The 24,614-nt window shown below is 55.6% G+C and overlaps 1 protein-coding gene across 18 annotated transcripts in view; it reads right to left on the reverse strand.

Moving 5' to 3' along the window:
• Positions 1-24,614, reverse strand: part of TRPM2 (transient receptor potential cation channel subfamily M member 2) — a 54,714-nt gene that overhangs the window by 13,240 nt on the left and 16,860 nt on the right. For 12 of the 18 annotated variants that reach the window (XR_012129093.1, XR_012129092.1, XR_012129094.1 and 9 more), the window contains 15 exons: positions 21,334-21,514; positions 20,105-20,166; positions 19,158-19,358; positions 14,883-14,985; positions 11,669-11,790; positions 11,134-11,466; positions 8,855-8,992; positions 7,421-7,550; positions 7,040-7,185; positions 6,230-6,342; positions 5,382-5,595; positions 5,156-5,274; positions 4,583-4,715; positions 3,967-4,138; positions 50-233 (listed from right to left, as the gene is read on the reverse strand). Coding sequence is in view for 14 of the 18 variants with exons in the window: in XM_073231249.1 (XP_073087350.1) it covers positions 50-233; positions 3,967-4,138; positions 4,583-4,715; positions 5,156-5,274; positions 5,382-5,595; positions 6,230-6,342; positions 7,040-7,185; positions 7,421-7,550; positions 8,855-8,992; positions 11,134-11,466; positions 11,669-11,790; positions 14,883-14,985; positions 19,158-19,358; positions 20,105-20,166; positions 21,334-21,514 (2,351 nt within the window). In the remaining 4 variants the exon portion in view is untranslated. Of the gene's footprint in view, positions 1-49; positions 234-3,966; positions 4,139-4,582; positions 4,716-5,155; positions 5,295-5,381; positions 5,596-6,229; positions 6,343-7,039; positions 7,186-7,420; positions 7,669-8,854; positions 8,993-11,133; positions 11,467-11,668; positions 11,791-14,882; positions 14,986-19,157; positions 19,359-20,104; positions 20,167-21,333; positions 21,515-24,614 lie in introns of those variants that run through there. The other 6 variants (XM_073231252.1, XR_012129095.1, XM_073231254.1 and 3 more) reach the window with 6 other exon arrangements.

Below are 24,614 nucleotides of genomic sequence, written 5' to 3' on the forward strand. Positions count from 1 at the left end.
AGGACTGGGCAGGGCTGTCGGCCAGGGCAGCCCACCGCACGGCACTCACTTGAACATGGCAATGAGGAGGTTGAGCAGCAGGATGTTGGTGAAGAGCAGGTAGAGGCAGAGCAAGGTGACTGTCAGCCACTCGGGGAACACGGGCTCGAGCCGCCTGGTGTCGCTCTCGGGGCACTTGGGCTTGTAGGGGTCTGTGCCATTGGGGCTGCACTGGTCCAGGCTGAAGTTCACGCCTGCCATGGGGGGCACGGAGTCAAGGGGCCCCTGGGGCAAGGACAGCCCCACAGGCCTGGACGCCGTGCACCTGGGGGACCCCAGCTGTCAGCTCCAGCCCAGCAAAGCACCCTCTGCAGGCAGGAAGGGTGGCTGCCACAGGAAGCCCAGGAGGCAGACCCACATCCTGGGCCCAGGCTTCCCCACCGGGGCACTTCCTCACTGGGCACAGGTCCCAGGCCTGAGGGCCCCACACCTGGGGCAGCGTTCAAAAGGCAAAGGCCAAGGAGGCATGAGAAAGAAGAGGCACCTCAGAGGCTAAGCACAGAGGGTGGGCAGGGAGGGCAGCCAGAACAGCCTGCGCCAGAGGGGCGACTGGCGGGCAGTGTCCACCCCCGTGCAGCTTACCCATTAAAGACCTCTGAGGAGACTGGCTAGATTGTTAATAGCAGTTAACTGGGAGGTGGGACTATGGACATTCTTGTTTAGACTTACCTTGAATTGTAACACTTTTCAAACAGTGAACATGCACTAGTGTGCAAACTAACATATTTTTTTGAAAGTGTTACTAATTTTCTAAGATAGAAATGCACTAAAATAGCAATAAATACCTGAATTAAGAAGAAAGAGCTCACATCACTACCATGACCTTCCACTTCAGTAAGCTAAAAAAAGAAAAGCAAACTAAACCTGAAGCAGGCAGAAGGGAGGAACAGGGAAGATCAGAATGCAAACAGACGAAATAGAACACAAAAATAATGAATGAAAGAAACAAAGCCAAAACTGGTTCTGGGAAAAGATCAACAGAATTACAACCCTTTAGCCAGACTGACCAAGGAAAAAAAGACTCAAATTAATAAAATCATAAAATGGACAAATTCCTAAAAAGACACATGCTGACAAAATTGACTGAGAAGAAATAGGACATATAAACAGACCTGTAACTAGTACAGGGATTGAGTTAGTAATTTTAAGACTTCACCCAAAGGAAATTTCAGGCCCAGGTATCTTCACTGGTAAATTCTACCAAATGTTTAAAGAGGAAATAAAACCAATCCTTCACAAGCTTTTCCATAATATAAAAGAGGAGGGAATACTTCTAGAAGGCTGGTGTCACCTTGATACCAAACCAGAGAAAGACGTCACAAGAACACTGCCGACCGAGACCCTGTGTGACCCAGATGCGAATGCCCTTCTCTGAACACCAGCAACACAGACAAAGAATCACACACTGTGCCCAGTGGGATGTGTCCCAGGAATGCAGAGCTGGCTTAACATCCGAATATCAGGTAATACAATGTACCGTATTAACAGCAGGAGGAACAAAAACCATGTGAACACAATAGATGCAGGAAAAGCATTGGACAAAATCTGACACCCTTCCACAGTGAAAACGCCCAAGAAAGCAGGAACAGAAGGGAACTTCTTCAACTGATAAAGGACATTTACAAAAAAACCCGCAGCTGACATCGTACTTAATAGAGAAAGACTGAAAGCTTTCCCCCTCAGATCGGGAACAAGGTAAAGATGTTTATTCTCTGCCCTTCTACTCAACATTGGCACCAGAGGTTCTAGTCAAGATAATTAGGCAAGAAAAAGAAATAAAAGGCATCCACACTGGAAAGGTAAAATTACCTCTATTTACACCTGACATGATCTTGTATATAGTAAACCCCAAAAACGATTACAACTTTTAGAAAAAAAACAGTAAAAATAACAAAGAACTAAAAGCTAAAAAACTATTAGAACTAACAAAGACCTTTAACAAGGTTTCAGGATATGAGATTAATATACAAAATATAGTGTATTTCTATATACTAGCAATAAACAATCCAAAAATGAAATTAATAAAACAACCTGATTTACAAGAGCATGAAAATGAAGAAAACACTTAGGAATAAATTTAGCCAAACAAGTTCAACTGAAAACTACAAAATATCACTGAAATTAAAGATCCAAATAAGATAGGTCACATCCCAGGCTCACAGTCAAAATCCTAGGTGTCTTTTTTGGAGAAATGGATAAGCTGATCCAAAAATTCATGTGGACCCAAGGGACCCAGAGGCCAAAACTATCTTGAGAAAGAAGAACAACATCAAAGGACTCACACTTTCTGATTTTAAAACTTACTTCAAAGCTACAGTGATGGAGACAGTGTGGTATTGGCACAAGGGTAGGACGCACAGATCAATGAAATAAATTTGTGACCCTAGAGATAAGCCTTCCATTAATGGCCAGTTGATTTTTGACAAGGGTGCCAAGACAATTCAATGGAGAAAGAACAGTCTTTTCTACAAATGATACTGGAACAACTAGACATTTGCATGCAGCAGAAGGACCCTTACCTCACACTGTATACAAAACTCATTTAAATAGATCAAGGGCCCTAAAAGACAAAGCTCAAAAAAAATTTAGAGTAACAACATAGTCATAAATCTTCATGACCTTGTGTCAGGCAATAGGTCCTCAGAAATGACACCAAAAGCACAAATGGTAACAGAGACTGATAAGCTGAACTTTATCACCATTAAAAACGTTGGCGCTTCCCAGGACAACCAGGAAGACAGTGAAGACAGCCCACAGAGCAACAGAACGTCTGCGAATCAGACACGCAACAAAGGACCAGTTCCCATAGGACTCAGAAAAACACGTATAACCCACTTGAAAATGGGAGAGGATAGGCATAGACGTTTCTCCAAAGAAGATAAACAAATGGCCAGCAAGCAGATGAAATGATGCTCAGCATCACCAGCCACCAGGGACGTGCAAATCAAAACCACAGCCAGGTACATGCCACACCTCCTGGGACGGCTAGGATCAAAAAAGACAGTAACAAGTGCCAACAACAATGTGGAGAAGGTGGGCCCCTCGGATGTTGCTGGAGGATGTGAGATGGTGCAGCCACTGTGGAAAACAGTCTGGCAGTTTTTCCCAAAAAGTTAACAGAGTCACCATTTGACCCAGCAACTTGCTGCCCAGATACAGATCCATCTGAGAGAAATGAAGCATAGGTCCACACCAAAACTTACAAATAACTGCTCAGAGCAACATTATTCATAGTAGCCAAAAAGCAGAAACAACTGAAATGTCCACCTGTTCATGAAAAGATGTGGTCCATTCATACAAGGAATATTGTTCAGTCACAAAAAGGAATTAAACACTGATACAGGCTACAACGTGGTTGGCTCTTGAAAATATTTTGCTAAGAAAAAGAAGTAAGACACTTAAGATTATGTATTACATTATCTAATTTATAGAAAAGGTCCAAAAAAGCAACTTCTAGAGGGACAGAAAGCCGATTGGAGGTTGCCTATGGCTGAGGGCAGGGCTGGCGAGTGACTGCCTGTGGGAGCAGGTGCTTTTGGGGCTCATGCCAATGTTCTAGAGTCAGATTCTGGAGCCACGTTAAAACCACTGATGCAAACACTGTGTGCCGCGGGTTTTGTGGCAGGTGAATTCTCTCTCAATGAAGCTGTTAAAAAGAAAAAATTCAGTACACATAAAATGTTCTCTCATCCAGAGAAGGAGGGAGTTACTTGTCATGGAGTGTAGGTGGGGGAAGAGAAAGGAGAGGAGGTGGGGATGGGGAGGGGTGTCAGCCAATGCCCCAGCCACACCCAGCCCAGCAGTCTCAGTGAAGGAAGCAGGCACGTGTCCCTTCCTGCCCTGGAGATCTTGGGCCCTGCTGCCCTCCCCACCCACCTGCTGGGAGCTCGCAGGGCCCTGTTACGGCTGTCAGGGTGTGCATCCTACCGTCAATGTAGGCTGGGATCTGCCCAAAGATGGTGAGGTACGAGTGGTAGATGACACCCCGGAAGATCCACTCCGCCCGGCTCTCGTTGTGGATGAGGATGGCCTGCTTGGCCACCCCAAAAGACACCACCCACACCGCCAACAGGAAGAGGAAAAAGAAGACGTCCTTCATCTGCAGAGACAGGGTGGCATCTGGCTGCAGCCTGTGCACCTGGAGCACCACCCTGCCCTCAAGTGGCCCCAGCCCCATGCCCAGCCTGGGTGCTCTGGGTGAGGGGAAGCCGCTCACACCTACGCCTGGACACATGGAGCTAGGAGCCCAGGAACCCTGGGGTTGCCCCATACCCTAACGGGATGCTAGCACCCCCACGATGTGTAGATGGGGTTGAATGGGACTGTGATCCGTAGAGGGAGTGATAAGGGCTATAACAGGGATCAGGAATGAGCCGTGTCAATCAGGGAATGTTGCCTGGAAGAGGCAACACACAGGCAAAGACCCAAGTGAGGCCCGCTGGGGATCAGGAGCCTGAAGGCACAGCGAGGACGCAGAGCTGGGAGTGTGCCAAAGCCCTGGTGCCCCAGCCCACACCTGGCAGGGGTTCTCCCGCTCCCTTACCATCCGCTTCACGATGATTATCTTGGGCCCCAGCGTCTTACTGATGGTGAAAATGTGCATCAGCCGGAGGCAGAACATGATGAAATCCAGAGACAGGACGATGCGCCCGGGATACAGCAGCGCTGGTGTGAGCCTGGCGCCGGGCAGAACCAGGGAGCCCTCACCATACGCCTCCTGGGGCCTGACCCCAGCTGCCAGCTCACCTGCCCCAGCCCACACGGGGCCCCTGGAAGCAAAGGGCTCTGGGAGCCCTGGGGCCCCAAGCCTAGAGGCTGGGTGTGAGCCTGACAGGCAGAGCCGCTGGGAAGGTGTTCTCCAGAAGGGCCTGGCAGCCCAGTCTTGGGGACCAGGGAGCCAGGGCTGGTCCTTCCTGCTTGGTGGAGAGCATGGCAGACATGCTGCCTACATGGGAGGAGGCAGAGGGAGCTGCGGCCAGGACAGTGGCCACCATCCGGGCGAGGAGGGGCTCCTCTGCTCCACCTGTCCCAGGGAGGTGGGTGGCCACGGGACAGATGACAAACGTGGTCAGAACCATCGGAGCCCACCTGGCGGGCTGCTGCGGGGGCCCCTCACCTGCAGGCCAGTCCCACTATGAAGAGCAAGATGGCACCAATGTCCAGCTTATTCCAGAAGTCACTGAAGTACCGGAGCGCCATCTTCACCAGCCCGCACCCATCAGGGTTGTAGAAGAGCTGCAAGAGGGCCGGGGGCGCTGGCAGTGGTGCGGTTGCAGTGAGAGGCCAGGGGCAGGGCCGCCGCGGAGGTGGGCGCGCAGGGAGGGGGCTGGTGCAGGGCCCACCTGCCGTGACTCCTCGCACACCAGGGAGATGAGCCAGAGGTAGAGGAGGTGCTCGCAGCCGGAGGGCTTGGGCTGGAAGTCCACCATGAGCACGTAGGCGAAGAGGCAGAGGAAGGCGGTGTAGGACAGGACGTTTAGGTGGAAGACAACCACGGGCGCGCTGAAGAAGGCGCGGATGTGGGCCAGGCCCCTGCCAGCCCTCAGCCTCCTCTCCCTGCAGGGTGCACATGGGCGGACAGCCCGCCGGGCCTCAGCCACACACCACTGGGCATAGCAGGGAGACCCAGGGCACAGCCTGCGCCTGTGCTCACTGACCCCACATGCGCAGCTAGTGCAGGGGCAACCAGGGGCGCCCCCATTCCATCAGGGCTGTGCCAAGATAATCAGGCCACAATGGGCGCTACAGACAGGGTGGGTGCCAGGGGACAGGTGGGTGCTGGGCAGGGTGGGTGCTGGGGACATGTGAGTGCTGGGGGACAGGTGGGTACTGGACAGGTGGGTGCTGGGCAGGGTGGGTGCTGGGAGATAGGTGGATGTTGGGCAGGGTAGGTGCTGGGGACATGTAAGTGCTGGGAGACAGGTGGGTGCTGGGCAGGGTGGGTGCTGGGGATATGTAAGTGCTGGGAGACAGGTGGGTGCTGGGCAGGGTAGGTGCTCGGGACAAGTGGATGTTGGGCAGGGTGGGTGTTGGGGACATGTTAGTGCTGGGAGACAGGTGGGTGCTGGGCAGGGTGGGTGCTGGGGGACAGGTGGGTGCTGGGCAGGATGGGTGCCGGGGGACAGGTGGGTACTGGGAAGGAAGGCCTGAGGCCCTGGCCCTGGCCTCAGCCCTGCAGCAAGGCTGGCACCTGAACGAGATGAGGCCAGTGTAGAGCAGCGGGAAGACCAGCATGCACAGGAACACCTGCCAGAGCCCATTGTCCACGCTGAGCTGGCCCCACCACACCCTGGTCAGGAAAGCCTATGGACAGAGGGCCAGTTTCAGGATGGTGGGCACCCCACCCACCCTGAGCCCAGCTCCTGCTTTCACCCCTGAGTGTGGGTGACAGATCCGCTCCATGCAAAGTGACCCCGTTCTCTCCAGCACAGTGCCCTCTGAGCCCGAGCCTGGGGTGGCAGCATGTGGCTGAGGGGCCCCAGGTAGGCGGGGCTCTCCCAGAGGTCCAGCGCAAGGAACAGGGCTCAGAGCTGGCCTCTGGCTCCAGGGGCTGCCTTCCCACCCCAAGCTCAGGACCCTGTGCTCGCTGCCAGCCCCTCTGAGGTCTGTCTGGGGCACAGGACCCCCACCATGTCCCCAGGCCCCAGCATAGCCCAGCACAGGACCGTGCTCCATGGATGGGCGACAGCAGGAAGCTGGGCCCTAGGAAAGTGCCAGCGCTGGGAGCACGCTGGCCTTGGAACTCGACGAGGACACTCGGCCCCTTCCCTGTACCCCTCCCGGGGCCCCAGGTGGGGACATTCTGCATGAGGGGAGTGGTGGCTGCAGTGGTGCCTTGCACTGCTCTCACTTAATGTCAGCGTCCTGATCCACAAAGTGGCAGGAAGGAGGGTGTGCAGGGTCTGCGGCCAGTGACCAATGGGCCACATGCCACCCCGGGTCCCCCAGAGCTGACCTCGTGCACGGTCTGTGTGGGAGGGAGGGACCCTCAGAAGGTCACCTGGACGCCCCCGTGAGACACAAACTTCATGTCCTTGGCCTCCAGGGCCAGCTGCAGGCAGGTGGTCTTCCCCCAGGCCTCCGACACGCGGACAAGCAGCTTCTGGGCTCTCTCCTCATCCTTCCGGTAACACTCAGTAAAGACCCCTGGACCAAAAAGGAAGACCATGTCACAGCAGTAGGGTCCCGAGCATGACACCTGGGACAGGATCTGAGAGCAGCCCCAGCAAAGGACACCACCTGGACAGGCAGACGGGCTGAGACCAGGACGAGGTCCCCAGGGTGGCACCAGATGGCATGTAGCTGGGACCCAGGACGAAGACCCCAGGGGGACACATGAAGACTGAGCCGTGGTGCCAGGCTGCCGCCCAGCAGGACTCACCAACAGCTCTGTTTTCGAACGCGGCTGTGAGTGCCAGCATGTCCTCCAGGCTGTCTGTGTCCTGCTCCTCCCTGGACAGCTCCTTCAGGATCTTGCTGCAGGCCAGGGCGGCCGTAATGCAGTCCTGGCTCTGGGCACCAGGGGGCCACGGTGAGGACCCAGACACACTGCCCGGGGTGATGAAGGCAGGGACCCCAGGGCAGCACGGGCCACTGGTGATCACTTGTGGTCCCCTCTGTGTAAACCATCTGGGTCACCCCAAATCAACACATAAGCCCTTTCTGGTGGCTGGTCTCCTACCCTGGCCAGCAGGAGTGGCCTGCTTGCCCACACAGAACACAGGCTGGATGCAGGGCACTGGCATGGCCCCACAGGCATGAGCCCCAGTGCCCTCTGGGCATCTGGTCAGACTTGGGGCTGAGGGTCAAAGAGCACACCGAGCCGAAGAAACAGGACCAGCGCCTTGCACGTCCCCGTCCAGGCTGTTGGCGCCCTGCCTTGGTAGCACCAGGGTCACAGCCTAAGAAAATCTCCAGGAAGGCTCGCAAAGCTGGCCTGGGACAAGGGGTGGGTGTCTCTCCACCACTGAACCCCACGGGGCACACCTGAGGTCACAGTCAGGCCGGCCCTGCCGACAACCCACCACGCACCGAGGGAGAAGGCAAGCCCAGAACCACAGAGCAGGTGGGAAGCTGCCACACGCACCCTGCTGGAGCCAGCTCCCAGAGCAGTTTGGAAGTGCCCACGCTGGGAAGCAGAGCCCCTGAGAAAGCCAACCTCGCTTTCCCTTTAAGAGGAGAGTCAGCTTGGACTGAAGGAAGCCGAGTGTGGGGGACCTAGGCCCGCAGCACTGCTCCTTAAGGAACCGCCTGGCAAGTCCCTCCATCACAGACCACGAAGCTGCACACAGGCCCGGCAGCTTGGCAGCTACCTGGGTTGGTGGGCTGATGGTCCCAGACAGCCCGCAGCGGGGCTCAGGGCAGTGGCATCCCCGGCCTGCTCTCCTTCTGAGTAACAGACCATTGAGATCCCCAGCAGTCAATGGGAAGAGGTGTGGCCACTCTGAACTTACCCTGCAGAATCTCTACTGACCAGGCTGGCCACAGCACACACCCTGGTCTGGCAGGACTGTGGGGGCCGCGGGGCGTGTCTCTGCCTGGCAGTGCATGCCCAGCGTGTGTTGGCCTCTACAGAACTGCAGGGGCCTGTGTGGCACACCTCTCTAAAACTTATTTTCCTGCCTAGAGCCAAGCTCTCTGTTCTCCAGCACTGAGCGCCCTGAGCCCTCTCTACGGTGAGGACACCCGCTGCCCTCCCTCCACAGCTGTGCACTCCTCTACCTGCTGCAGGCGCTGGGCTCTCCGGACACATTCCCCAGTTGGAGCCCTGTCACTGGTCCCCACTGCACGTATGCCAAGAAACGGGTCTGGTTACCTGAGCCCAGATGATTTCTGCCAGCTCCCGGCGGTTCTGGACAATGGCCCAAATGAGAAGATCGCGCACTGGGTCCGTGGTGAAGGCATCACGGCCTGACGAGTGCTTGTAGAGGGACTGGAGGCTCGCTCCCTGTACCTGGGGGGCACCAGACAGTCAGAGCCCCTCCTCCACTCCCACCAGCATCAGAATTCCTAGGGGTCTGTTGGGGGTGCAGGTATGGGAGCCCCACACCTTCTAGACTCACCATCTCTAAAGGGCGAGCTACACATTCTGCACTTTCAACAATACTGCAGATCATTCTCATGCGTGCTGGAGTTTCTAAAACCATCACTCTGGAGGCATGTAATATCCAGAAGGTGGGGTACCCAGCTAATTCTTTACCAACATCCGTAGACCTTTGTTACATGCCAGGCACCTCAAGTTTCCTTAGTCTTACCTGACAGCATCAAAGCTTTTTTCTATGACACAAAAGTCAAACACAGAGTCTGACAATAGACAAATGGCTGTGAGCTCCCCAAAGGAGCCTACACACCATTTTCTGCAAAGGCCCACAAGGAAGAGCTGCTGAACCGGCGAGGACACGTGAGCAGGGGGGCACCTTGGGCCCAGACACACTCAGCCCGCACAGAGACGTGATGACCCAGCTTCCTGGCCGACCAGTAAACACACACGCAGACAATCCAGAAACAATTCCAAGAGGGAGAGAACACTTCCCACATCACACTCAAAACTGCAGTTTCTTGAAGTGATTTTAGAAATTTCCTGAAGGCTCATCTTTATATTTTTAAAAAATATTTTATCTTTCTTGATTGCAGACATGGTTGCACTTCTACTTTAGACCTCGAGCACATTCCAACTGGGTTTATTAATACACTGGAATCAAGAAGAACAGATTTGTAAAGATATAAAACCAAGCCACAAACATGTCTTTCTCAGGCAACAGGCACAGCTTGCCTGGGACAGTGAACTGAAGTAAGAGGATAATTTTCTAGCAGAAAATAAAAACAAAAACAAAAACAAATCTCATCTTAGAACAGACAGAAAACCTAAACAGAGAAATTATCAGGAAAGAAACTGAGAAAGTTATCAGAGCTCCTACCCAAAAAGGCCCCAGGCCCCAGTGGACTCCCAGGGAGCCTGCTGAGCTTATAAGAAAAGCAATGAACTCTAGCTTCATAAACCGTTCTTAGCACAGAAAGAAAGAAGACTTCCCAATGGTTTTTATGAGGCTAACATGAAACTGACACTAGAACCTGACAAAGATAGTCCCCAAAATAAAACTACAAAGCCTTGAACATTCTGATGAAAACACCTACAAAATAGTGGCAACAGAATCCAGCACCGTACTGAACACGTGACAGTGCCATGAAGTTCAGACTCAAAACAATACTAAAAATGTTTCACTATCAGGAAATCTATTAAAACAATTAACCAAATTCATAGGTCAAAGAAGAGCCATTCAACTTCTCAAAAGGCATCTGACAAAACTCAGCACTGAGGCTTCATTTTAAAACTTCACTGAATCAGGAGACGGACCCCCTGCCATAAACACACACACAGAGACCACCTCATGCTTTAACATTCAAGTGAGCGGGGCCCATCGCACGAGGGCGCGGATAGAAAGCAGCCTCTCCTGTGGCCACATGCTGGTCCTCATGCGACATGGCAGGGCGTTGCCCACTGATATTCACACCAGGTGAGCAGGATGCAGGATGGGGCACAGGGCATGGGGGGGATCACTCTCCCTGCATCACCTTTTGTACCATTTGACATTTTTAGAAAGGGAGAGTAATGGACTGAACCATGTCCCCCAATATCCACTTAAGCTCCCTTTTGACCATTTTTGGAAAGGGGTCCTTTAGGAGGTGATTTGGGTTACATGAGGCCCTAGGGTGGGGCCTGGTCCAGTAGGACTGGTGTCCTTATAAGAAGAGAGAGAGACACCAGAGCCTGCCCCATCTCTCGTGCACACTGAGGGCAGGCCACGAGAGGATGCACAAGGCAGCCATCTGCATGTCAGGAGGAGAGGCCTCACCAGGAACCAGCCCTGCCGGTACTCAGATCTTGGATGCCCAGCCTCCAGAGCTGTGAGAAGGCAAATTTCTGTGTCTGACCGCCCTGTCCATGGTGTTTTGTAATGGCAGCCCAAGCAGCTCTGACAGGCAGCCAATTTCTTGCCTAATAAAAGTCGAGCTAACTTTTTTAAGAGAGTTAAGGCATAGCAGTGGCCTGACACACAGGCCAAGCTGAGCAGGAGGCACGTTACCAGCACTCACGTTGAGCTTGATAGGAGGCACTGGCAGCAGGGGCCGCGGCCGGTCACCCATGCGGGGCATGCGGTATAGTGGCTGTGTGAAGTCCCCGAGGAGCTCCCGCAGCACCTGGGCCACATGGTGCATCTGCAGGTGATGGATGGCAGGCTCCTCAGCCAGCACCTTCTGCAGTTTGCTGTGAAACAGGCAGGCGGGGTCCAGGTTCCCATACAGGTAGAGCAGGGTGTCCCACGCGGCGAACTCCTTCAGCAGCACCCCATTCTCCAGGAAGAGCTTCACGAACTCAGGCTTGTTGGAGATGAGGGCGGCCGTCATCATGGGGTGCAGATCTGAAGGCTGAGAGAGGGCAGTGTGGGTGCGCCAGGCGCCATTCCTGATGAGGCAGCTGCTCTTGCCATCTCCAAATTTGAGAGGGTTGCCCTTCTTCAAGGGAAGGAGGGGCATCTGGCCAGGGCTGCCCTCCAGGGCCTGTCCTTGCCCTGCAGCATGACTCACAGGTCCCACAGGCCCTGCCACAGGTCAGCCCGAGGAGCCTTACCTTCCACTGCCGCTCATCAGTGAAAATCTCGCTCCGGGCAATGTCCACGCGGTTCCACGCCACTGCTAACTTCAGCTGGTGGTCCCAGGTCTCGTGGCCAAAGTGGTCTTGGCTCCGAGAGGCTGCAGAGAGAAGCATATGTGTGGGGGCTCCAGTGTGAGTCTCAAAGCCACTTACTGTCAGCACCCCCACCATCTGATAGATCCCGAGAGAGAGGGGGTTGTCACCAACCCCAGGCCCTCAGTGATCTTACTAAACAGGGGGTCAGCTGCAAAATCCTCCCATGCACAACCTCTATAAAAGCACCCTTCCTGGCAGTGCTAGGCCGGAGGACCTCTGGGCCTGGGTCACCACTCTGACCTCCCCCACTTCCCAGTCAAGCCCCACGGGTGCCTAAGTGTAAAGAGGACACGAGCCTCTGAGAGGCAAGCACCTTTCCACCAGCACTCACATGTCACGACTCATAAGCCATCGCTGTCCTCCTTCCCTTGACTGCAGAGCCACCACCTCACCCCGGGGCTCATACAAGTATTGTGCCCTAGTTTCTGCTTTTTCTGGTTTAACAATTTAAAACACAAGCTGTTATTTAAGGAGAAAAAAGGAAGAACATTGGGCGTACCCTGGACCACACACAAAAATTAACGTGAGATGGGTCGGGGACGTACTCATAAAGCCAAGCCTGCAGAGCTCCTGCAGTGGGACAGGAAACCGTGTGGCCCCTGGACAGCAGGGCTCTTGGGAAGCAGAGCATGTGAAACAGAGGAAAACCCTGATAAACTAAACTGCATTAAAATGTAAGCCTTCCACTCTTCAAGGGAAGAAAATATAAAAGCAGGCCACAAGCCAAAAGAAAACCATGTAATCCCGACGTGTGCATCTGGTGAAAGACTCATCTCAGAATACAGCAGGGATGCTCACACCTCAAAAAACAGATGAAAGATCCACAGGCCGGGCCACTAAAGATGAAACACGAGCCCAGGAGAAGACGCTCTGCACTGCTGGCCCTCAGGGAGAAGCTCGGTGGGACCACACCAGGGTGGCATCATGCCCAGCAGCAGGGCTCAGGCTGACGGACTGATGGCAGCGAGTGCCGGCGAGGATGCCAAGTAGGGTCTGGCTCCAGCCAAGACCCCACAGTGTTCTGGGAAATAGCCAGCAGGTTCTTATAAAGCTAGACATACACCTACCATAAAGAGCCAGTGATTCCACTCCTACAAGTGGACCGAAGAGAAATGCCAACTACAGCAGCTTTATTCAAAATGGCCCCAAATGGGAGACAACCCAAAGGCACATCAACAGATGGATGGAGAAACACCATGCGGCATTCCCACACTGTGGAACACAGCTCAGCAGTGGAGGGACAGGGTCTGACCCATGTGGCCGCGTGGAGGACATCGCACTGAGCACAGAAGCAATACAGAGCAGAACATGTAACCTGTGATTCCATTTATGTGAAGGTCCAGCACAGGTAATGGACCCATAACTGCAGAAAGCGGGTAAGGGGTGGCCCGGCAAGGGGTGCAGGGAGGCTCTGCACAGGGGCAGGAGAGCACTTCTAGGTGTGGGAAGTGTCCTGTAGCCAGACTGTGGTGGGCACACAGCTGAACATACCTGTTAAAATTCATCTAGCCGGAAATCAGAACGGGGGTGGGGGATTAACAGTAAATCAACTGCCCCAATAAAGTTGATTTTTAAAAAGGGCTTGTCATGGAAAAATCATGTCTGTTACTTCCAGACACATATCTATTTTCACACATACCCATGTAATAAGAAGAGGCCCTTTCTCCCACCCCAGAGGGCCCCCACCTCCCCTGAGCAAGCAGTCACACTGCGTTTGCTTCCAGAAACAAATCCCTCTCTCTCTGTCTCCTGCACACGTGGGAGGTGCCATCTAGGGACTCTGCACAGCAGGATGCTATGCCAAAGAATCCTTCTAAAACTCCTTATTGCTGATGAAAGACCTCGAACGTGCACAAATCTTGGATGGACAGTTCGACGGCTCTTCACTGATGTCCACACCTGCATGAGCACCCCCAAGACCAGGACATGAAATGCTCCCACCCCAGCGTCCCGGGCCCCTGCCACTCAGGGCCAGCCCTCGGGGTACCCGCGACCCTACAGCTTCGGTGGTGCAGGTCTTCATTCCTAACTGCTGGCCCCAAGGGCAGAGGCGCCTCGCGTCGGGGGGTCCATCCTGGGCCATGAGTAGGGGCCTTCCCTGTCCCAGCGAGGTGGCTGACGGTGGGACTCCGTGTCCCCCCACCCTTTGCCACGCCTGCGGATTTCACCAGACACACTGCCGCAGAGAAGGCGAGGGACAGACAGGAGCTCTGCCTGCCGGCCGGCAAAACCACACTCCCGGGAGCCCCGTCCGCGCCCTGGTTTCCGCCCCAAACTCCGGCCCCCACTGCCTCTGCTGGAGGGGGATCCAGGACCCACAGCGGCACCCCCTGGCCCCAGGGCCCCAGCGCTCCCGCTCTGCCACTGTAGCCGGGGAGGGTCTGCTCGGACTCCATCCGACCGCCTTTTCCCGGGACCTCCCCGTACGGAGGCTGGGACACAGACTCTCGTCTGGGTTTCAGCAGTCTCTTGGTTACGTGGGGTTCTGGGCAGGGTCAAGTCCCCCCGTCAGTAAGAAGGGTCTGGGCTGGACACACAGGAGCGAAGCCAGAAGGACCCTCCACCGAGAGGGCCTCCGCTCCCCTGCGGTCGGTGGGCAAAGGCTCCCTGAAGCCAGCAGGAGGCACGGGGCAGCTCTGCCTCCTCTGGAAAGTGGAGGAAAGGGCAGAGGGCAGTGCGGGCCGCAGGGCAAAGGTCAAGGTCCCTGTACTCGGGTCCCCCTGGGCCGCAGGCGGAGGACCCTACACACAGACAAGGTGTGGAAGTCGGGAGCAGGTTTCCCAGGTCCCCTCCTTGCGCCCCTCCTTGTGCCCTGGTTATGAGAAGCCACCCTGACTGCGCAGGGACGGGCTATGCGGGCTGCACCCAGGGTCCCGGAAGGAAGGTGAGCTGGATAGGGAGCCTGTATCCCCGACGTGGGCGACAGGGCCCCCCCTGCCTGGCAGGGGTGTGAGCTGGCTCCAGCACAGCCCACACCAGCTGCCCTCTGACCAGGGTGACCCACCGAGGGGTAGTGTTTGTGGCTCCTCCAGACTCGGCCCAGGGCACCCTCGTTCCAGTTCCTCCCCTTGTCCCCACGTCACCTGCCCCTCACCTTTCAGCAGGGCCTGCAGGATGGCAACATCCACGTCCTGTTGGCCATCCTTGCCCTCCCGGAAGATGGTCAGCAGCTGCTGCTTCCGGACAATGTCCTGGATCTGCAAGAAACACTCCCCAGGTGAGTTCGTGGCAACAAGCAGGCCTCCTGCCTCCTCGAAGGGCACCAAGAGAATCAAGGCCTGAGACTCAGAGCGCTGAGTCCTGCCTGTCTGCCAGGGCCACGCCCCCACCTCCCCACGCGCAGGACAGAGAGGATGAACATGGGAAAGGACCGAACACACGACACCTGCTGGTGGTCTGCCGGGCGGAAAACAACCCAGTGCAAGGAATCTCACCCAACCACATGGGGGTGTCCGCCGAACTTGAGACTCTCCCCTGGGTGCCCTCCTGGGTCCCGCCAATCCTCACCTGCCTGCCTGCCTGCCTGCCTGCTATCCATCCTTCCTCCCACCCACCCATCCATCAAATCACCCACCTGCCTACCCTCAACATATCCACCTATCTGCCCATCATACCTATCTGCATACCTGCCTTCTGCTTTCCTAGCTGCCTGCTATATCTACCTGTCATGTATCCTTCCATCCACCCATGTATCTGTCTATGCAAGTACCTCTCTGCCCACCCATGTGTCACCCATCTGTATCTATCATCTATCGATATCTACCACCTCATTCCTATGTCTGCTATGCCTGCTACCAGTCCCTGCTCCCCACAACCCTTTCACCTGAGGCCAGGGTAAGCCTTCCACAAAAGCATTCTCGCACAGGCTCCCCACAGATCCAAAAGCCTTCCGGCTCCTCCCCCTGCCCCCCAGGCAGCCACAGCAGCTTGGGGGCCGTGATGTCCGTAGCTCACCCAGGCACACCTCAGAGATGCTTCGGACCACCACAATAAATATGAACATGCCAGTAAAGTGAGGCAAATGGATTGTTTGGTTCCCCAGTGCCTGTGAAAGTTGTGTTTGCACTATATCGCAGTCTGTTAAGCATGCAATAGCATTACATCTAGAAAAACAGCATACATACCTTAATTAAAGAACACTTTATTGCTAAAAAAGGCTGACCATCATCTGAGCTTCTAGCGAGTCAAAATAACTGATCACAGGCCATCATGAAAATGTACATAACCGTGAATTTGAAATATTGTGAGAATCACCAGAATGTGACACAGACACAAAGTGAACAAATGCTGCTGGAAAAATGGTGCCAGCAGGGTTGCCACAGACCTTCAACTTGTAAAATACGCAGTAAAGCCAGGTGTGTCTGCGCAGAGAACACCCCACCTCTGACACCCCAACCTCTCCATCCCTCAGGCCCAGTTTCATGTCAACCACAGAATACCCACCAGGTCCCTCCACAACCCCCCAAAATCCACAGCCAGAATAATGTCCCCTGAATTAACCCAGTCCTTGATGTGCATGATAGAACAGCCCTCATTTCTTCCAAGAATGCGCACTTTGCATAGATGACCTCGTTCCTTCCTGAGTTCAGGTCCTAATTATCCCTATTGTACAGATAAGAAAAGCAATCCTGGGAGGGGCCAAGCAATGTTCCCAGCACAGACCTGTGTGGTGTTGGCTGCAAGCCCCTGCAACCAGGCCCCTGTGGCCTATGCCCACCCACGGCAGCCTCCCAGGGAAGAGGCCCCGCCCATCCATCCGTCAGGGTAGACCTGAGGTTTGTTGAAGGAATAACAGGCTGTGACTAGGTAACTGGGATTCCCTCCCCACTGAACAAGACTAACACTGGATGGTAGTCCCGGGCCAGGCTTAGGACTGACCTTGTGAAACACCATTTTCAGGGCCTAGACTCTGGAACGGGGTGGGTTAAACTGGCACCTTATGACAGCTGGTGGGTTAGATCCAGTCTAAAACTTGCCTGAACAATTTATGTGCCAAGGAGATGCCCCAGGACCTGCCTGCAGCCCAAGGCTCCTTGGAGAACTGAGCTAACCTCACAGCAAAAACAGTCTCCCAGAATACCCATATCCACCATCACTCTGCAACCACACTCAGCAGACCAGAACAAGGTCATGTGCCCCGCACAGGACCCAATACCCATCCCCACCCAGGGTGAGCCCCCTGCCTTCCCCCACAGCGCCTCGTGCTCCCAGGCCCCCAGCAGGCATCCTCCCTCCACGTGGCCAACCACAGTGTGTCCCCATGGTCTTTGGCTGGGAACACAGACTGCCCGTGTGGCCCAAAATTAGATACAGTCAGAGCTAAGCTGCTCCACAGACTTGCCCTGAAGAGTGTGTCAGTCATGTAAACCTGAATTTCCAGGAGCTTTTACTACCTGACTTATTATTCACGGAGCTGAACGAGAGACCTAGACCCTGACTCTTGGCCAGCCGCAGCTTCTGTTAGGGAAAGCAAGGCTCTGAGAGGCACCAGCAGCCCCACTCCAAAGAATCCCAGCAGGAACCAGAGGTGGGGCGACCTTAGGACTCCTGAGCCCCAGCCCAGGAGCACAGAGCGCGGAGGAGAGAGCAGGGGCATGTGAGCACAGAAGCAGGAAGTGGGGGGGCTGTCTGCTCAGGCTCAGCTGGACCTCGAGGGCTGGAGCCGGCTGACCTAGCCACTCCCCTTCACACCGGCCCCCCTGGAGGCTGGGGTGGCGGCCTTGGGCTGTGGCCCCTCTGCAGAGCTCATCGGGGAGGACCATAAAATCTGGGACAGCTGCTTCTGATGCCCACTCCAAATGCCCAAGGTTCCCAACTAAGCCAAACAACCTTAAAGTATCTGAGAGAGAAGCTCCATCTTTCCAGAACTTCGGGAGAAGTCCTTACATACCTTCCAGAGCTGACTCCCCACCCAAGCACGCCACAAGAATCCGCTCTGTAAGGGGCCCTCGCAAAGTCTTCCCCCGCCTGTAAACACCTTCGTCTCCCACTGGAGGTATCAGGGCAACACAGAGCCAATGCCTTTGAAAGCAAAATTACTGAAAAACAGTCTCTCAGAACACCCACATCCACCAGGTCACTCTGCGATTACGTCCTGTGACAGCCCAGAGGTCTCCCCCTGGCCAGGAGAAGCAGGTCAGGACAGAGAAGGGTGCAGACCAGAGGGGTGGGGGCGCCCATGAGGCTCCCAACACAGGAGTTGAGGAGATGGGCAGGAGGCAGGGCCCCAGAGCTCCAGCCCACCCACAGCCAGAGCAGCTCAATCTCATCAGTTCATATGGGAATGTTCCAGAAAATCTGAAATCTGGTTGGCTAACTAAATGATGTCATGCTTAAAAAAAAAAAAGGCAATAAAAGAGAAAAGGCTAAATGCAATGTGGTGTCTTGGTTTGGCTCCTGGCATGGGAGAAAGGTCACCATGGGTCAGTGTGACATCCGAACATCCTGCACTCAGTGAACAGCGAGGCGCCAAATTCATCCCTCAGTTTGGGCAAATGGGCTGCGGTTATGTAGGATGTTAACGTCAGGGGAGGTGGCATGAAGGGCACAGAGAAGCCCTCTATGGTCTGTGTTCTGTAAATCTAAAATCACTCCAAAGCAAAGGGGTGTGGGGAGAGCACAGCACTGGAATAGGGCCATGCTGCAGGACAGCGCCCATCCCATGCTCCCGGCTGTGCCCGGACTTGGAGCGCAGGCCCCTTTCCCTCCCTGTGCAGTCAAGGGGCAGGGAGTTGGTGTCCTCAGGTACAGCTAGCTCCCTCCCGGGTCTCAGGTCTCCCGAGGCTCTGGAGACCGGGGTGCCCTGAATGCTCCGGCAACGTGCAGATCCTCAGGTGGGCACGCCTGCCAGAGCCTCTAGCTGAGGGGTGCGCGGGAAGCACCTCCACATAGCCCAAGGTACCCCGGCCCAGCTGGGCCCTGACTCACCAGACTCTGCCCGTATCCCTGCCTTGCCAGCTCCCCAAGTGTCTCCATTAATCTGTCCGGGCAGCCTTGAACCCGTCCAGCTTGGAGGCTGTGCCAGCCCTTGCCCCTGGCTGCTGTCACCTGGCCATGCCCCTGCGCCCCCATCCTGGGCCTCAGTACCATCCTCCTGCCACTCCCATCCAGCTGGCTCCCTCCCCTCTCCCCAGAGCAGCTGCACTCTCCGGTTCTGGAGCCTGCCAGCCCAGGCTTGACATCTGTGGACAGAGGTTCAAAACGTGCCCTCCTTGGCAGGGCAGTATGCGGCCTCGGCTTCCCGCCTGCCTGGGCCCTCTGCCTGCTGGCGCAAAGCCGCCCACCACGGCCCCCTGGGAATCCCAGTTCTGCCTGGTCCTGCTCCCCGGGGAGTCACCGCATGCATGCTGGCTGCCGCCTGCCACCTCACCTTCTTGGTCCACTCCACGACCCGCCTTTCGGTGAAGGTCTCAAACATCTCCTGGAAGAACTCGCTCAGCTTCTGCTGTATCAGGGAGATGGTGATCTCGGAGATGGGCAGGCTGGCCACCTGGGCAAGGACGTCGGCCACGCGGCCTGAGCCCTCCACGATCACGCAGGGGGTGCCGTGGGCAATGGCGTTGTAGATGGTCTGCAAGGCAGGGGCCAGGGCCGCTCAGACACCAGAAGTGGGGAATCTCTAGTGCGCGTACCACCAGGTTAACGGGCGATTGAGAAATGCACTGAAAACACAGCTGGGTGCTTTCTGCTGCTCAGAGGGACAAGCAGCTCATCCTGATGGCCTGTGGGGTGTGCCCCATAAGCCTTCGCCTTCAGGTCTACTGCCAGCACCATGCAACAGGTCTGCCACTGACCTGTGCTCATGAGAGCACCTCCAGAAAGACAGGATGCAACCTGGCCTGGTGCTCAGCAACCTCCTGAAGGCCCAGGGAGAGCCCAGGCCAGCCAGGGGGCCAGGGAACCCAGGGTGAGGCCTCCTTCAGCAGGAAGGACGCACCAGCGGGAGCAGGCGCCCTGCTCTGGCTGTGAGGAAGCAGGGGGCCTGCAGAGGACCCCACGTGTGGGGAGAGTGGTGGCCCAGAGGCGATCCCAAGCCCAGAACCCAGGGGGTTCCATGCTGACCACCTACAGTTACTAACCACAAGTGGACGTGTTCTCTGACCCCCTACAGGAAATGCCATGCCACTCCCCGAATGTGCAGGCGGCAGTGCCACCATACGTCCCTGCACAGCGTTTAGTTGGCCCCACACGGTCACATCCCGTTCTCCTTGCCCTTTCTGGCCATTGGCCCCACAGACATGCTAGCAACGGCTCTCTGGGCCAGCTGTGCCCTACAGCCGGGCTGGATCCCTGAGCCCACCCGCTGCCAGGACTCACGTGCAGTGTGCCAGGGCCCCCCTCCAGCACCACACAGACAATGGGGATCTTGATGGCCACACCTAGGACAAAGCACGGATCCCCGGTTTAGGGGACATGGGGCTTGGGCCTCCTCCTAGGACACAGCACAGCCACTCTTGTGCAGAAGCCTCAGGCACTGCACACTGCCGGTGAGTGCCGAGGGGCTTCAAAGGCCGGCAGGGAGCAGGTGAGGGCGCAGTGATGGCCTCTCCAGAGCAGGGGTGGGGGGAGGGCCGCAGACACCCAGCAGTGGGGAGGGTCCCCAGCTACCTTCTGCCCCCACAGCCCCAGCGCCTAGCCTGCTTTCCCTGCAGCCCTTCCTTGGCGCCTCACACCTGGGCACGCGGGGACACGTCAAGCAGATGGACACAACACCCTGCATGTGCAGGGCCACGGTGCGGGAGCCTACATCCTCGGTGGGCCATTCGGTGAGGCTTTCATCCTTCCCACAGCAGGGGGCTGGGGGAGACTTGAGGAACACCTCTCCCTGGCAGCAAACTTTCTCTCCCAGTGCCAACATGGCCCCCTGACCTCACTCACTCTGACGCCCCAAACACAGCCCACCCAAGTTCTTAGGCAAAGCAGGGTTATCAAATTGCAGCCCCCAGCTAGCCACATCTGTGTCCCCCAGGAACTTGGAAACCTAAGTTCCCCCACCCAGACCTGTGAGTCAGGGACCAGGGGTCGACGGGGCTGACAGACCCTCGGGGGGCCTCTGATGTGCAGAGAAGCTGGACAGCCACTGCTCTAAAGGTGCCCAGCCAACCTGGTGCTGAGCCAGACCCTCCTGTTATCTCGGGGCCTTTCTTTACCCCCCTTAAATCATGCAAACTCCTGTATGTTTGGCCTCCCAGTGTCCTAGAATCTATCCCGTCTCGCCTACAAGAGAAAGGAGGTCAAGGCTTGCGTTTGGACTTTCTTATTTTTGAACCGGGCTGCATGTGTGGTGTGAAGTGATGTAGATGGTCTCTCACTTGACAGTGAGCAGAAAAGTGGGGACGTGCCCTCACCCCTGTCCACGGGTTAAATGGGCGAAAGACAGTGACCCCACCGGATAGAGCCAGGAGACGGTGGGAAAGGACCCAGGTGCATCTGACCACACCCCCTGCCTGCACTGAACATCCCGGTCGCACCCGCTGGGCCCCAACACCCTGACTGGCCAGCACCCCCTGCCCTGGCCTAAGTGCCCACAGGAGCACTCTGCTCACCTCCCCTCTCCTTTGTCTGCTCTGATATGAACTTCTCCAGCCTTGACCTCAGGGGGATCTCGACCCCATAGCGGCCGTGAGTCCCGTTGTCCACGAGGATGAAGTGGGAGTGGTTGCTGTCCAGGCAGGTCAGGTGTCCTTGGCCATCCTCATCCACCATGTACTCTGCAGGGAAGCTGCCCTGGGGACAGCCAGATGGAAAGTTCTGCATCTTGAATGCAGGGGATGGGGTCTAGCGGGCTGGATAACAAGCTCCCGGCTATGTCAGGTCCTGATCCTTGCAAGCTGTGACTGTGACCTTATTTGGAAGGAGAGTCTGCAGATGATTCTGCTAATGACCTTGACATGGAAGCTGACCCTGATCACCCAGGGCTTACATGCCATCACACGTGTCCTTCCAATGGAAAGGCAGGAGGAGGGTTGACCAGGAAAGGCCAGGCTGTGTGACCAGGAAGGCTGAGGCTAGGGCCATGCGGCCACGAGCCCAGGAGGCCAGCCCCAGCAGAGGCTGGGGAGGCAGGAAGGGCATCTCCCTGCCGGCCTCTGGAGAGGCGTGGCCCTGCCCGCATCCTGGTTTGGGCCAAGTGTCACTGATTTGGGGGTTCTGGCCTCCAAGAGAGAATAGGTCTCTGTTCTGGAAGCCCCCAGGTAAGGGGTAATCTGTCACGACAGCCCCGGGGAACGAACACAGACGTTGGCATCAGGAAGTGAGGTGCTACTGTAACAAACACCAAAAACTGGAAAAGGTCTGGAACCTGGAAATGGGCAAAGGCTGGAAGAATCTGGGAGGCATATGACAGAAATGTCTAGATAGCCTTGAACAGACTGTTGGCAGAGGACGTGTGTTAAAGCTGTTGCAGATGAGGCCCAGAAGGGGGTGAGGGGTGCAGCAGGGAAGGCGTCTGTTGCCCTAGTTACACAGCTCGTCACAGACAGAGCTCAGGTGGGAATGGGAACGGGAAAGGTGCTGCTGGTCAGCAACGAGGAGAGGCCCGCCTTGCTGTGTAGGGGCCCACAGCTCTGCTGCACCGCGCCGCACAGCTGTGTGGAAAGCAGAATCACGAGTGATGAGCTTGGATATGTATCCAAGGACGTTTCCAAGCAAAGTGTTGAAAGTGTAGTCTGGTTTCTGCTTGCTGCTTATCATAAATGTGAAAGGAGAGCTGTGCCGTACTCAGGTCGGCAGACAGGACACAGCTCAGGGACACTCTCAGCCTGTCCGTCCAGAGCGCGAGGATGTGAGAAGAGGAAGAGAATCCTGTTAAAGAGGGCTAAGGGTGGGGCTGCACAGCCTTCTGCTGTGGATGTGAGGTCAAATACAAGGCCACAGATTCACTCGAGCATCTCAGCAGGGGCCGGGAGCAGAGATCTGCAGAGAGCCTTCTGTCTACTGGCAGGAACCCCTGTGACACACACAGGAAGCCCACAAGGCTTCTGAGAGTTGTCTCAGAAGCACTGCTCACTTGGACTGAAAGGTCGGACATAGGACAAAGTGAACAAAGTAAGATACCCAAAATTCTACAGGCAGGAGACAGGCTGATGACCTTCAAGAAAAGGGAGGGGCCATCCCAAGGGCAGAGTTGTGGGTGAGGACGGAAGCCGAGGGTCTGAACAGGATGCCCTGGACCGGAGCCTCAAGTCACACCTTTCCCCATTTTGTCACCTAATGAATTTCTCCACTGGATCTTGAAATTGATCAGGATCGGTGACCCCTTTATTCCCTCTATGTTCCTTCCTTAGAATGAGGGTGTCCATTAGAGTGTGTCTGTTCTAATAAACAAAACCACTGTATTTTGGAACAAAATAACCCATTTTCTAGTTTCAGAGGTCCACACATGAAGGGAAATTTTGCCCCAGGACAGAGCATACCCAGGATCTCGTGTAAAGGAGGAGATTTTGGATATTTTAGCTGGTGACACGTAGATGAGACTTTGAACTCTCAATTGGTGCTGTAATGGGCCAATTATTTGGGGGATCTTGGGATGGGGTGGGTGTATTTTGCACATGGGTGTGAGTCCTTGGGAATCTGAGGGCGGGTCACGGCCGGCTGAGAAACAGCCCATCAAAGGCACCAGGTCCTGATCCTGGACTCATACACGCGGCCTTATTTGAAAAAAGGATCCTTGCGGGTGTAACGTAAGCATCTTGATACGAGGAGATTCCCTAGGTTATCCAGGCCCTAAACACCAGGGGAAGTGCCCTCAGAGCAGAGGCAGAGGAGGATTTGGCACAACACACAGAGAAGGCAGTGAGATGGAGTCAGAGTGGAGAGATGCAAGCTCGAGCCAAGGACCCCCTGCAGCCAGCGGGACCTGGAAGATGAGGAAGGAGCCCCCAGAGCCTGGGGCGGGCAGGCATGTGGCCCTAGCACACCCTGACTGTGCCTCGGTGGTACTGATTCCAGATTTCCTGCCTTCAGAAGTATGACAGAAGAAATTTCTGTTGCTTTTAGCCACGAGGTTCTGACTAGGTGGTGCAGCAGCCCCGGGACACTGACGGCGGGGGGACGGCTGCCGGGCCAGCGCACACCCCCCTGTCACCCACAAAGGGTAGCTGGAGTGTCAAGGGGAGGCTTCTGAACCACAAATGGGAGAAGAACGAAGAGCAGTCTTGGAAGCCACCCATCTCTCTTGGCCTCAGATTTCCAATCCGTAGAATGAGCACCCAAGACAGAGCAGCCCTGTCCTCCTGAACACATCTGTGACTCTGACACAAAAGGAAGGCAGAGGCTGTGGCCCAGGGGGCCCAGCCACGAGCACCTGTGACTGAGCAAAGGAGCCGACACCCCAGAGACACTCCCCCCGGGTGAAGGGCCTCTCCAGGGCAGCTGCGTGAAAGCCTCCCAGCCAGGCGTGCTCCTGAGGGCTCCCTGAACTCCCTGACTCTGCTAATTAAGTGGACATGTGCTCATCATGCCAGGTCTACTGCGTCCTTAGAAAATCTGACTGAATGAATTCAATCATCTTTTCCAGCTTCCACATTTAACCAGTTAAATGGAGGCGGGAGGCTCTGTCTGTGATCTTAAAGGAGAAGCGTGGGTCATGACTGTCAGAAATCACAGCACTGTGCAACTAATTCCTGGGCTGGGGGAGACCCCTGATCGTGGGGTTCACAGATGCTCATGGGCTGTGTGGTCTCAGCCATGTTACCTCCTTCTGCTAAAGTGCACTTCTCACCCGAGAGGCTATTAGCATGACCAGCGATGGCTCTTAGATAACTCTTATGTGCACCTGTCCTGCAGTCTTGAGGGAGGAAAACAGAATTCAGCCAAGTCAACTATG

This window comes from Manis javanica, chromosome 3, assembly GCF_040802235.1.
Source record: "Manis javanica isolate MJ-LG chromosome 3, MJ_LKY, whole genome shotgun sequence".
Taxonomy (NCBI): Eukaryota; Metazoa; Chordata; class Mammalia; order Pholidota; family Manidae; genus Manis; species Manis javanica.